The following is a 14466-nucleotide window of genomic DNA, read 5'->3' as shown; positions in this document are numbered from 1 at the left end:
TAACATGTCCAGTACCTCTATCGTTCGTGAATTGGATGAAGCATCATTTTCAGGAAACTCGTGTGAGAGATCCCTTTAGAACCTCATTCTTCCTGTGTGCTTTTCAACGTCATGTCCAGAGCAAGCAGATAGAGAACGAGGGAGACCCTTCCAGCATCACACAGCGGCCAAAGTGACCTCTGAAGGGCACTATGCAGGGAAGGTTGAGAAATGTTCATCTAACTACTCGAACTGCTTCTTGCTACTGCAGCAGGTTAAGTGTGCTTTGTAAACTATGCATCAAAGCACTGATGGTTGTGTAATCTGTGCCAATTGCTACTTCCTGGGCTGATTTTTTTTTCTCCATAAAAACATACCAACTCAGAAAGTAGGACAGAGAGTTAATCTCTATGGATTCCCATCTATGCCCTTGTCTACATGAGTCTAAAATATCTAAATTTATGTTGATTGATCATGAATCACTGCTTGTTGGCACTGCCTTTTGCAATGGAAGCCATATTTGCTACATAGCTATTAGTAGCTCCTGCACGGTAGCTGTTATTAAGTCACATGCATCTCTATGCCAGCTTTACTTTCACACCTTTGATAGTGAGGCGATGTTTCAGAGAGCATTGTTACTTATTTTGCAGATGACTCTTCAAGAGGAGGAGGTAGCGGTTTGGCACAGTGAGGCCAAACTTATTCTATCAGGCAAAACCGATAATTGTATTTATTTTAAGGGTTTATTTTAATATAGGTAAGTCATTGTCAGCACTTGTTTTTCTTCTTTTTTTTTGCACTGAAAATATTAAGCAATTAAAAAGTCTGATTTGTTCCTGTATGTTTTTTAAATAGGAGAATGTCAGCTGAATTTGACAGTTTTATTTCCCATGCAGTCCAATATAATGGACATAAATGAGATCAAGAGATGATTTTCCATGCCTAAACATATACTGTAATATATAGTATATTGATATCGGAAGAAGGTCTTTTGATTATTTTGAGTTTTTTTGTCATGACGCTCCATGGGCCTATCTTTGGGTACACATTTTTAAAACTGTACCACAAGGACACAGGCGAAACCGGCAAAAATTAGCCAAAACACTTTACCTCACCCTGTGTTAGCAACCTCTGCCCAGACTCAGTGTCTGCTCCTCTATGCACTGGTTGAATTCATTGATAACTGTACCAACATGATGTGTTCAAATCTCACTGTGTACCTTTCAAAATATACAGGCATATAATATTGAGAAGTTACTGAAAGCTTTATCTAGGTGGGAAATATCTGGCAGAAACCTCAGCCTAGAAATGTGATAATCTGGAGTGAGCTGAGATGAAATGTGATCCTAGAGATCCAGGAGCACAAAGAGGTGTATCGCATATCCATCTCTATAAAAAAGAGGACAGGGAGGAGCAGGAGAGAGAAGGAGAGAAGATGGCGGAGTAAAAGTGGAGGGAAAGTCAATGATGGATGCACCGGATCTATTTTGGTACAACATGCTCTCACTTCATCTAACACAACATGTGCTAATGCAACAAAAAAAAAAACCCAGATACTGCACATAAATTGTCACGTCTTGGGGGGAAAAAAAGCAATACATGTGTTGCTCAGAATTAGACATCTCCTGTTCTAAAGTGTGGAGAAAGGTGAGAATGGAAGAAAAAGTGATAAAATGGAAGGAGAGCAGTTAGGAGTAAAGGAGAGTGCAGGGCTGAGAAGCAGAGGAAGCAATCGTTTCCCCTTTTTACGTTGAGTTTTTTTTCTTTTTCTCTTCTATCAGCTCCATATCAGTAATGGATGGAGAGTGCTGGGGAAGTTAATGTGAAGTGAGTAGTAAGACAGCACAGACAGGGAGGAAATCAATGTTTACGGTTGCTAGTCAGGAGCAGTGTGTGAATACTAAGTAATACGGCAAAAATTTGAAAAACCTGAGAGAAACCTAATCCATCATGGTGACCTGTTTGGAAATGGTACTTGAGGAACTATTTGAATGGTTTTTTGGATTAGATTGAAGGTCAGGGAACGGCTGTTCACAGGGTGTTTCGGCTCAATAATAAATCTTTTTTCTCCTCCTCTTGATTTGCTTGATTTGAGAATTATTTTAAAGAATCTGAGTTCTCTGTCAAATCGAAAACAGGATTAAGTGTAATCTGGTCTGTCATGGTCTGTATTTTGTTCTTTTTGTTATCTTTTCTTCTCTTTGTCCACTGTTTTTCTGATGCACTCATACACTCATTTCATTTCCATTTAGCTCTCTTCACATTGTACCTTGCCAAGTAGCAAATCATTGCTTTTCACTCTCCCTCCATTGCTCCACATTTCATTTTGTAATCCTTTGTAATCTCGTCTCCTTCCTCCCTCCTTTGAAATATTTAGGGATGCTCGCCTCTTCCTGCATTTCATCCTTTAAATGAGCTGTCTTGTTGGTACACCTCTGCTGTATTTTGATTTTTACCTTCTCTGTTTCTTCTGAAAAAAATACACACCACCGCTCTGCAGGTTTGCTCTTCAAGCTGCTATCTTTAGACTAGCAACTCCTCCCACTCCTGCTCTTGCATAGATATATCTGGAAATAGACATTGCTAAAGTTTTTAGTCTTTCCATTGTTCCACTCTATCCCCATCCCAAAAATGTCCTCCTCTCATTCTCAACCTGTGTGCAGCAAAGTCTACAACTGCCATGATTTTCTTGCTGCTGCTGTCTTATCTTGCTGCTGCACCCCAGAACAGAACGCACCGCATTTGTTTAAATCTCCTCCAAAAGTCTACTTTCTCTCTCTTACATTCCTCCCTTTCTTCCCTACTGTATTCACTCTTTCACACTTCGTTCTATCACCACCTCTTTCCTTTGTTCATAGCTGTTTTTACCTCTTAACCCTTCCCTCTCTGTCTGTGCTTGGTGGTACACTTCCTCAGGTCTATCATGCTTCACGTCTTTCATCTGCGACTCTGAGCTTCATCTGTGATCCACTCTCTTTTTTTGTCCTGTGCGTTCTTTCTTCTCCCTCGGCCTCTGCCCACTTCCTCTGAATGTCTTTGTGTTTCTGATCGTCACATGTCGTCTCCAGCGTGGCAGCTCTCCTCTCCGTGTATGATCAGGACAGGAAAGAAGAATGCGTCCTGGTAGGATGGAGGACGGTCCCGCTCGCCCTCCCTCCCCTCACTCCCTCCTCCACCTTCTTGCTCCCCCTCTTCCTCCCTCTCTGTCCCTCTGTCTTCCCTTCTCCTCACTTCCTCCTCCTGCTCCTCTTCCTCATCGTCGTCGCCTTCTCCTTCCAGCACTCCTCTGGTCTCCTCGTTGTCCTGTCTTGACCCTAACCCAAGGAATCCTCCACCTCCTCCTCCTCCTCCTCCACCGCCTCCTCCTCCTCCACCCCCACCTCCTCCTCCAGTTCCATTTCCTCCTCCGTCTTCCCTGCTTCCTCCGAGCCCCCCCATGCTTCTTGAGTGAAAGAGGCTGTTTGGGCGCCCTCCTCCGAGTCTCCCTAGCGAGAATCCGCTTCGACTCAGCACCAGCCTCCCTCCTATACCTCCACCCCCCTGCCCTGCTGCCCTGATCCCTGCCACAGTGGCGTTAAGGAGGGCTGTGGTACCCATTGGGGCCCTTAGCCTGGAGGGCAGACTGGAACTCGACGTGGTCCTTCGGCATCGCGGGCAGCTCTGGAGGAGGTAAGCCGAGTTGAACACCACAGGCAGGGCTAGAGTAGGCCGGTTGACCTCCTGGTTTGGGGTGCTGCCCGGGGGCCCAGATAGTGGTGTAGAGGCGGTGGGGTTTGTCCCCCCACTTATGTCCAAGTCCATAAGAAGAGCCTCAGAGTAGCTTGGTACCATCTGTTGGTTACAGCGGATGTGCCACTCCAATTCTGTCATGTCCACCGTGTTGACCCGAGAGATGGCTCGGTAGCTCGTCCCATTCAGGCCAATTCCAATACCAATTCCCCCGGGGTGGAGGCCATTCTCAGTCCCTCCCTCATTCCCATTCCCTCTTCCGCCTCCACCTGGTCCTCCTCCACCACCTGGCCCTCCTCCAACTGAATCCTCATCCTCCCCGAACAGCTTCTCCACATGGTAGTGGACGTACGCTGTGCGATATTCTGACACTACCCGCAGCGGCCACGACAGCAGGAAAGCAGAAGCCAGCCAGAACACCTTGTGTCTGGAAAACCACGGCTGGTGAGCTGGATCCGGGAACGCCAGGATGTGTTCACGGAAATCCACATTCTTCAGGTGCATTCCCTCCCTGGCCTCCATGTAGTCGTCAAGCCCCTCGTTCTCGCCAAAGAAGCGTGCGCGCTGGGTAGTACAAAAAATACGGAGAAGAGAAAATTACTTGTAGAGTACTACTTAAACTTTACAATCAATTCACTGAAAAAAAGCAAAACCATATAGATAACTTCTACTATTGAGCTCTGAAAACTTTGCTTTTGGACCTCTCATAAGAAAAGTAACAGTATTAATATATCAAATATGTTTTGCTATTTGTTTTACCACAGCTTACCTGGGTGAGGTAGGCAGCTTCAGCACGTGCACTGGAGAAGCTGAAAAACATAAAAATGAGTTAATAATAATAATTTCTCCCCCTAAATGATAATCTTAAAATAAACTTAATCACTTTGGGGTTTTTTTCACATTAATTGAATTCAGGATTTGACCAGTTGTAGCTGGTGGTGAGTGTCTCACCTGAAACACTTGGTAAAACGGAGGCGAACAGCAGGGTGCAGCTGAAGGTCCAGCAGCTCCTTCGATACGTCTTTGACACCATAGCGGGCGTAGTCAAACTCTGAACTGGAGGCGTGAGTGTTCACCCGCTCATGGTAGACCTGAGGAATGAAGGAGCAGGGAATTGACCGAGGGAAATGATGCATTGGAGAGGAAAAGTGAGAGGTGGGATAACAGATGGGGAGTTTGAAAAAAAAAGAAGAATCAAGTCATTAGGAAGAAATTTAAGCTTTCATATATGTTTCAGGATCATAAGAAGCATGGTTACTAAATAGAATTATATTTTTCTTACTGCACACAGCTGTTTGCACACAACTCCGCAATATTTCACTATAGGAGAAATTAAGATTTGCATAACAGTTATTATAAAAGAGAAAAACTATAATTTAAGGTTAAATAGTGCAGCTATGAATACAAAAAGAAAAGAGTGACAGTGAGACTAAGTGTTTATGTGTGTGTATGTGTTGAAGAATAGTTCCTTCACCTGTGTGGTTGTATACGCGTCTCCGTTGCGGTATCTTGTCACCTGCCTGGTCCTTCTCACGTAATGGTAACTGATTGCCTTCCACCAAATGCAGGGTGTCGCCTGTTGAAGTCTCTGCACTCGCTCATACACTTCCTGCGTCAGTGAATTAATGAATAATCAAATTAACTAATTGTCACATTTAAATGATGTCATATGGGACAGACTTTAGGTTACTTGAAAAAACATGTATTCTGGAGCCACTTTTGTAAAGATTTTCCTCCAAACAAACCTGTTAAAATGAGGATGAACCATCTAAAATATAAAGCCATAATATTGCTTGAGCAGAAAAAGTAGAAATAATTTAGTCCTTATTGTTTGTACACATCTTAGTTAAGTCTGTGCATTCTGGTGCAAGACAAGCCATGCCAAAGTTTGTTTATGGCGTTGTGATTTGTACAGATATATATTTAGAGCAGTCTTAACCACAGGATATGTGGTCCTGAAAGTCTGAACAAACATAAAACATATTTATATTTATATAATAGCTAAGATGAACAGTAAGTACCGTTCTTTTGGAGAAATGTGCTCCAGGATTTCCTGATAATAGACAGAGCAGACAGGAATAGACAAAAGATAGACTGATGGCCCCCAGGTCACGTTATTTCCATATGAGTGGGCATGTATTATTTTTCCACTACACGCAAGTAGGAAATTGAGAATAAAACAGCGTTCTCTTCTCATGAAATGTGAAAACTTTGGACTAAATTGCATGAAACACGGGTCTGTTTAGAGTCCAATTTATCTTGTATCGTTCCTTAACATCAACTGTATGTACTTTTATTTAACCTCTTTAGTTTAGGCATGATGCTGACACTATTAAACTGAACCACATTCAATAGATAAACAGATTCTGTTGTTAAGTGTCACGCTCAAGGTCATACACCTATTGCAAGTTGCAGCAGTAGACTCCACAGTCTGTTGGGTGTTATGTGGTTTCTGAAGCTATTATGCCACCTTGCTAAATGCTATGTTCTAAATCAAATGTTTGATACATACCTGGAACTCAGCATGAGCCAACATGGCTGTCTTAGAGAAGCAGTGCCAGCACTCCACCAGGTAAACCACATAAAGCATGGCCAGGAAGGCCAGGGGGATGTAGACGTAACCGCTCGAGCACGGACTCTCCATAAGCATGTCATTATAGTAGGCTGCTGAGGTGGCATCATCATCATCAGCACCAAGAGAAAAGGAGGAAGAGCCGAGAATGGGTACGCGACAGAGAGCGCACCAGACCAGCGTGGCAAAGCAGCCGTACATTAGGAGGGTCAGGAGGAGGCACTTCCAATGGGACTCCCGACACAGGGAGGAGGCCAGGGACTGCTGGACAGGCCGTTGCTGTGGTAACGCAGACAGAAGAGATGAAAAGAGATCAGAGGTTAAGATACTAGTAGCACAATATGCTTGTGCCTGTTTGTCTTTATAACCAGTGACACATATGGTTTTTCATTTCATTACAATACTAAAAATGGGCACACATTGATTTTGGCATAGACTTGGCTGTAGCTACTTAGGCTCCACAGCTATGTAACTACTGGTAAGAAAACCCTTTAATGCAGAAGAATAAATAGTCAAAGTGGTGCTCTTCATGACCAGTAACCTTTGTTTGAAATTGAACTGAACCAGGGCAATTTATTTTTAAACCAACTGAGCAAGGTGATTCCTCAGTGTCTATGTCTGACAGCAGCAAATATGACTTATAATCAATATCCTCCATACTATTCATATTTAATAATGTGGGACATATGTATAAGTGAAAATGATTGCAGCTGTGTTGGTAATAGAAAAAAATGTTCATCAATAAGGCGATATATACTTTCTATACCTGGTGACCCCCTGCTGAGTTTTTAATAATCACAATTTTCCTGTTTGGTAAACAGCATCATATTTCAGAGCAAGTGTGTAAGCTGAGGTCTTGATCAAAGGAATGCATTACACCCATCATCAACTCATCATAGGATAAGTGCTGCTTATTAGACACACGCACACACAAACACAAACACACTTTTAATACCTCTCTAAGTGCACACTTTTGACACAGCCTCAATTGCATTGTGAAGACATCATATTACAGTGCACTCAAACAAACACACACACGCAAACGCATGCATTAGATACACAAAGATAGATGGTCTAATGTGCCACTCTTCTCTCTCTCACTCTTGCCATCATTCTCGATCTACGCAATCACCGACACGCACGTTCTCAGCATTGTAATGCAGCCGACGAAGAGTATGTGAATAATTTAGATGAGAACGATGCTTCTAGACTGTTCTCTATCTGACTGACTCCACTCCAACATTAGCAACGTATCACTGTGCTGCTGCAATTTGTGTGTATGTGTGTGTGTGTGTGTGTGTGTGTGTGTGTGTGTGTGTGTGTGTGTGTGTGTGTGTGAAGAGATACATGGGTCGTGCAAAAACATGGAAACGCAGTTAACACACACCTGTACTGTTTCATAGTATGTACATGTTTCTATACACGCATGTGCTCCATCCGTGTTGTTATTTTCCACCTCGCATTGAATGCGACATGGCGAAAAGGAGCAACAAAGCAGATGACGGGGGAGAAAAAAAAAAAAAAGACAGGATGACACCAGTGTCCTCTCCTCCTCTCAGCCAAGTCTGCCTGTCCTGTCAGCACATCCCTCCCTCCACCTCTCATCACACAAGCCCCTCTCCCCAGCTTTAACTCTCACTCACACACACACACACACACACACACACACACTCTCTCTCTCATCTCTTTAACCATCTCTCTCTGTCCAGCACAATGCGGCCGTCATTCTTCATCCCCTAGCATATTTGGCTGGCTGCACACACAGCCTTTCTTTTTTTTTTTTTACTACTGTATGTGAAGGGCAAGTAGTGAAAGGCAAAAGCGAGGCAGAGCGAAGGGCACCTACACTCTACCAATCTTATCATCTCTCTGCAAAACCCCCAAAACATATCCTGATCCACTTACAGCTTCAAAAATAGACACTTCTGTATGACAGGTAAATTATCAGTGGTACAAATTCAGTATCATCTTTTCCCTTCTTCACTGCTTTTTTTTGTCTCCACGTCCTCTTCGCTTTTATTATGTAATCTTTTTTTTCTCCTTTCCCGAATCTTCCCTCCCACCTCCTAAGCATTTACTCTCCGGTCCCAACCCCCCCCCCCCCCACATCTCCTCTGTTACATCCTCTCTGAAAGTCTGTCTCTAAGTGGATTGATTGAGCTAAAAGTGTAGTGTAGAAAGAGAGAGAGAGAGAGTAGTGTGGTGGTGGAGGGGGGGGGGCATGAGAGAGACAGAGAAACAGTCATGAACTTTTCATGAATGCATGTATGAAAGGAAGCAGTGCAAGAGAGAGAGAAGGAGAGAGAGAGAGGGAGAGAGAAAGACTAAAACAGCAGACAGCATCTCTCTCCAGGGAAGTCCACTGCCAAAGTCCATCTTTCTCGTCCTTCTCTCTCCTTCCCAACCTCTCTCTATCATTCTGACTTGGCTCTCCTGTCCTTGTCCCCTTACTTCCTGCAGATAAATGTTGCCAAAAATCGAGAATAATTTTACAATTAAAAAAAAAAAAAAAAACACGGTGTAGTTCTGGGTCAATGTTTTCATCAAGTATCTGGTGTGTGTGCCCAGTGAGGTGGAAATCAGCCACAAGGCAAGAGTCAACTTGTTACTGTATACACTGCCAATCAGGATTTGTCTGTACGAGCATTTATTTCCTACAGGTAAGGATGAGACAGGCTGAAATGTGCTGTCACTGGATACTCCATTCATTGACCGTGGGCTGATTTTGTAAAGACAGACTGTTTATTTCTGCTTGTGTGCCTGGTTTTGAAGCAGTGCTATAACTAAAAAAAGAACCAGAGAGCCTACAAAGCTACCACACAAACTCCAGTGTAGTGATGTAGTGTACTGGAAAATATTTCAGTACTCCCTCCATCTCTACCTCTGAATGCTGTTACTGGTTTACACTGTAGTAATGAGTCTCTTCGAGTGTGTAAAATTCTTGTTGACCAGTGTTGTACACTTTGGTCTCTTGGTGTAAACTCTGCAGCTTTTTGGTTGTGTCATGATCGTGTTTCTGCTCAGACTGCATATGTTGAACATTTGCTCTTGTGTCAGGCTGATACAGATCAAAGGCAGACCTCAGGCTCCTTGACATTAACCTGACGTGCCAGATGGTTCGTTACACAGAACCGTCTGAGCAGTCTTCCTTGAAAACTGTTTGGAAAAGGGGAAAAATTATCAAAAAAATAGCTGCCAGGTGATTGGATGAATTATCTGTCTATCATCGTCTAACATGGGCTAACTTATCGTTGTCGTCACACCTTACCTCGCCTTTAGCTGCCTGTATTTCCTCGTAGGATGCCGATTGGTCTGAACCACTGTTGGTTTGGCCACTAACACATAACTTGAAGCCTGCCAACATTGATTCTTATGTGATCTCGCAAATGCAGCTACCTCGCAAGGTAACCTTCACATTATCAATAAAAGAAATCTAGATGGTCTAGCCTTGAGGATGTCAGCTTTCTCTCTTTTTATTTTTTAACATTGAAAGTATGAACCAGCCTACTTTAATCTGTTTTGAAAGGGCGGTTGTTAGAAGATATATTCTGCTTCATTTAAGACTTCAGTTCTGTGCTTGAATTTGCATAAAACATGTATCATTATCCAATTACTGAACCAAATTATGTTGAGAGAATTAACGGAATTAATGACATGTTACTTTATGATCAATTCCCACTAATAACGAACACTAACTGCATTGTTGAACTGTGGTTGGCAGATTTATTTGCTGTAGTGCATTAACAGTGTATTAAGTGATATCTTCTAACTGGAGATGACATTTTTAGGAACAAATTAGTGTCAACAAATCACAAAAGCAACCAAATGTTTTCATTTTATTGAGTCCTAGACAGGAGCGGACCACATTTTTCATGCAAGTATCTACCATAACCATATTTAGTATTTAATCCTCTCTCCAATTTAACTTGCATATAAACCCTTTCTAATGAATCCCAAATTATGATAATAATTGCACGCTGGGCAGAGTTTTTACAAATCCCTGCTGGTAATGAAGTGTCTAATAGAAAAACATTTTCTCTCTGTGTGTCTCTGTTGGTACTGATTCAGCTGGTTAGGTGTGACTGGAGCAGCTATAATTAGCAATCCTAGCATGTGGGTGGCAGATGAAGTGAGGAAGTGAGGATCGGAAAATGTGCGGTTGATGCCTGCAGTACACTGTTAAAAATGATGTGTCATTTCAACAAAGCTGCGAGTGTCATTTGGGACAAGTTTCTACTACCCGCTGTACACTGCAATAACCATTTGGTCTGATACTTGGTCTGTTAGGACATAGAATGACCCAGCATGCACTGACTATACTAACACATCATTCCTCTATTACAATTCATTTGTTTTAGAGTGTCTTAAATGAAATATTATTGCAACAGACACCAAACGGTCTTCATGGTGGAATAAATCAAAAACACACACAGAAGCTTAAATCTTGCAGCTAATATCCTGCTGTCCATCTGTTTGATCGGTCAGTGTTTAGACAATATATGGCTTACTAAGACAATTTAGACTTGATTTCCATCATCATTTGTGTGTTTATTTTTGGATTCAAATTTCATAGTTATGCCAAATTGTTTGCTTGTTTGTTTTAAATGTTACTCTGATGTGTGTTGTTACTTTTAGGAAATAATTCATTTGAAGGAGAAAATACAAATTAAACTCAAACTAACTTATCAATATCAGCATTGATGAAATATCTGCTTTTCATTTAAACTCAATTATAGTGTTTTGTGATTCATAGTCAGCTGGTGTTGTGCTGTTACAAAATGTGCCTTTGTTATATTTTATTGCAGCCTATCTCTATGTTGCATTTGTTGGTTTTCCATTTGCAGTGTGAATGTAATCTTTGTTGTTTGCCTTCATTATGACTATGACTGGGCAATATAATATAATATAATTATATAATCAAACAATATTTGATATAATGACATATTTTAGACCAAATAAATAATCCAATATCGAAATAGTAACAATATTGCAGGGGTGGCTATCAGTGCTGTCACAAAATATTTACACAATGAGATTTTTTTGATAAATAATCATCAGTAATATGGATAAAATGACTAAGTGAGTAAAGACGTCAGCTCGTTAACACATAAAATTACATCATTTAACTGTAACACAGCCTCTAAAACTAGGAAAAGACAACACTTATGCTGTATCACGAAATTATGATATCCAAAACCTAAGATGATATCTAGTCTCATATCATGATATTGATATAGTATTGATAGATTGCCTAGTCCTACTTATGGGCTTACACAACTGAATAAAATGACATTTTTTTTATTTTCTTACTCAGACTTAAGATTTCAATATTTTCTTAATGATTCATATTAAAACCGGCCTCTGCCTCTGCATCATGACACTGTAGGGCCATGCTGTTGTTCATGTGGTTGAGTGGGCAGGACTTTCCAAACATCACTGCATGTTGTGATGTTTGGGGTGGTAAAACTAAAAATCAATTTGAGGTGTTACCCGGTCATACAGCAGCTGAAATATTGTTTGCAAGGTCCTGTACAGTATGTGCTTCCCAGCTGTCACAGACTTTGAGTCTAAAAAAGTTAAAAACAACAGAATATAACCTTTTTTTGGAACAGACACACAGTTTCTGTCTAAAACAGGGTAGGTTATATTTTCTGCCTCTAAAATTAGCCACAGGGTCTTCTGAGGTGTTTTGTTCACATTTTTGTCACTCTCTCTGAGCTTTTCTTTTCATCACGTCACTTTCCCATCTGTCTTACACATCAGTTATTTTTCTGCTGTCCCCTACCTGTGAAGTTGCGCTGTATGTCATGTGTTTGAAAGAAGTCGTATGATTTGCTGACGAAACTCGCAGAAAAATGAGAACTGCTTGATTTGACACCAAAAAGCTTTTGGCAGAATCATCGTCATGCTGGAATGAGATAGCATAGAGGTATGAATTAATCCAATGTGACTTTAATATTAGTCGTGCAGACTGATAGGAAGATGAGGCTGCACAAAAAGCAAATCTAGATAGGAAGATGAGAGAGAGTAATGGAGGCAGAGAACAGATGCAGGCTGAATTCATTGCATTACATTGCACTGTCTGCACTGCAGGCATGGAGAAAGACAGATGAGATTGGTAGAACTGAGTAACAGGCATCATTTCACAGGATTAGCATCTCTACATACGGCTTTAAATTGCCACTTGGAACTCGTCAAATGCCCAACTCTGTCACTTCTTGTCAGTTTTATTGGCTAATTTAAGGTTATGTCAGTCATTTACATTGTAAGAAATAGTCCTACAGTTAAAATGTAAAACTCCTCTTTTCTATGAAACAGGAAAAGTAAATTTCATGGATTGAAGCCACCTGAGCAAGATATCTAAAGGTCATTAGTGCTACAACGATTAGTCAGTTAATCAACTACACAATTGAAAGGGAGTTCATCGCTGGCAGGATGCGATGCCAACGATTCGCTGGTTCCAGATTTTTAAATATGGAGGATTTTCTGCTCAGGGAAATTGCAACAGCATTTTTCCTCTATTCTTCATTTGTTTATACATTGAACATTTGATACATGAATTTAAAAAAAAAAAGATTCACTGCAACCCTGAGGCTCATATGTAGAAGATAAGAGAGTGAGACCAAGATAGCCAACTGAGCAGCTTACTCACCTGTCCAATAAGTGTGACGCCAACACACCCACCACCATCACACACACCTCTACATGCAGCAAATATAACCAACACTGTCTGTGAGACAGCACAATGTCCACCTCACTAAGTAAACTCCACTACAACGTGACGGGTGGTGCTGTAAGTGGACGTCTGGTCTCCTGCATTTCAGCTGTGTTTGGTGGTAATTTCCTCCTTTGAAGTACAGACCCTTCCCAGGATACCATTACACCACATGCACAGACAACTCTGCCCTTCCTCCGAGTGATCAGACCATGATCATGTTACTGTAAGTAGTGTGAGTACTGTGAATGGTGGTGAGAGTACAGCATCCATAGTTTTTTTTGTCAACTGACTTAATGCTTTGTCATACATACTGTAGCCTACTAGCTTTTCTGATGTGTCTTTAAATGCTAAGATGGTGATGTGTTCAAATAGATGCTGCTTCCCAAAGTACTATAGTAGTAGATGATGAGGTGGTGAACTGTTAACGTGGAAAAAGTCACATGCTTACAAAAGTTATAAATGGTGGATGAGGAGTGAGGTGGTATACAGAAAACTGTCTTTCAAACACTGAGTAAGGTTCAAAGCTCCTTATATGTAAACATAAACCTGATGCCATGAATATGACACATGAATTAAAGTCTTTTTTTTTTGGTGTTTTCTGTAAAGGGGCTTTCATTACAATGGTTCAGAAGCAGGAGGTACAGTATGTACTGCTTGGGATATGATGTGTATAAGGACAGTGCTATGTGCTGAGGAGATATGTGTATTAGTAAGAAGGCTGCCAAACCCTGTGATGAATGTTTCTATCCTGACATTATAAATGATAATTCTCTGTACAACACAGGTGAAAATACATTAGCATACTACTGGGAAGGTGTTATTCTGTCATCTGCCATTCACATTCATTTGGGCTTGAAAGGTAAGTGTGTGTGTCTAAACTGTGATGTCACCCTCTGTATATGTTTCAGTGGTGTCAGCTGATAAATGGATGTACTCTACTAGTGTAGCTATGTATACTGAAAAAAAGACAACACTGGTTTAGTTAGACATATACTGATATCAGACATTAATACTGTGGCGTTACTTCAGCCCTGTTTACCTTAAGCACAGACTCATCTCCATGCATATAAAAGCCAAGGTCCTGCTCTGTGTCCTTGCTCTTTTTCACGGCTGACTCGAGAGGGAAACGTGACTTCTTTACGTTCCACGATAACAACACCAAAGACTATTTAATAAAACATTATCTCCAGTACTATGTGGTAAATAATGTATAAATGATTGTCTTTTTGGAGACGACCACAGCAATGACATAAAGACAGAAGGTTGTTCTTGAAGGGGAACAATATGCGCAACTTTACGCTAACAGTCCTCTTCACGCACGAACAACCACCTTCTCACGCAGGTAAAACAGGAGAAAATAATATTATTTTTCTTACCCGCTCTCGTCCTGACCCTTCCTCCAAAATGGGCTCTTCTGCGGTGGCCGTCTCCTCCTCCGTCTGCATTTTCCCTCTTGCCACTCCTTCCC

The 14466-nt window shown here is 41.4% G+C and overlaps 1 protein-coding gene across 1 annotated transcript; it reads right to left on the bottom strand.

Moving 5' to 3' along the window:
* Positions 1 to 3030: 3030 nt before the first annotated feature.
* Positions 3031 to 14443, bottom strand: LOC134005978 (transmembrane protein 151A). Its single transcript, XM_062445024.1, has 6 exons — positions 14375 to 14443; positions 6221 to 6559; positions 5183 to 5317; positions 4660 to 4799; positions 4478 to 4517; positions 3031 to 4272 (listed from the first exon to the last, which is right to left on the bottom strand). The coding sequence occupies exons 1-6, from the start codon at positions 14441 to 14443 to the stop codon at positions 3031 to 3033; spliced, it is 1965 nt and encodes a 654-aa protein (XP_062301008.1).
* Positions 14444 to 14466: the final 23 nt, after the last annotated feature.

Source organism: Scomber scombrus, chromosome 23, assembly GCF_963691925.1.
Source record: "Scomber scombrus chromosome 23, fScoSco1.1, whole genome shotgun sequence".
In the NCBI taxonomy this organism is placed as follows: Eukaryota; Metazoa; Chordata; class Actinopteri; order Scombriformes; family Scombridae; genus Scomber; species Scomber scombrus.
The sequence above is the reverse complement of the archived record's forward strand: the minus strand, read 5'-3'. Positions and strand labels throughout refer to the sequence as shown.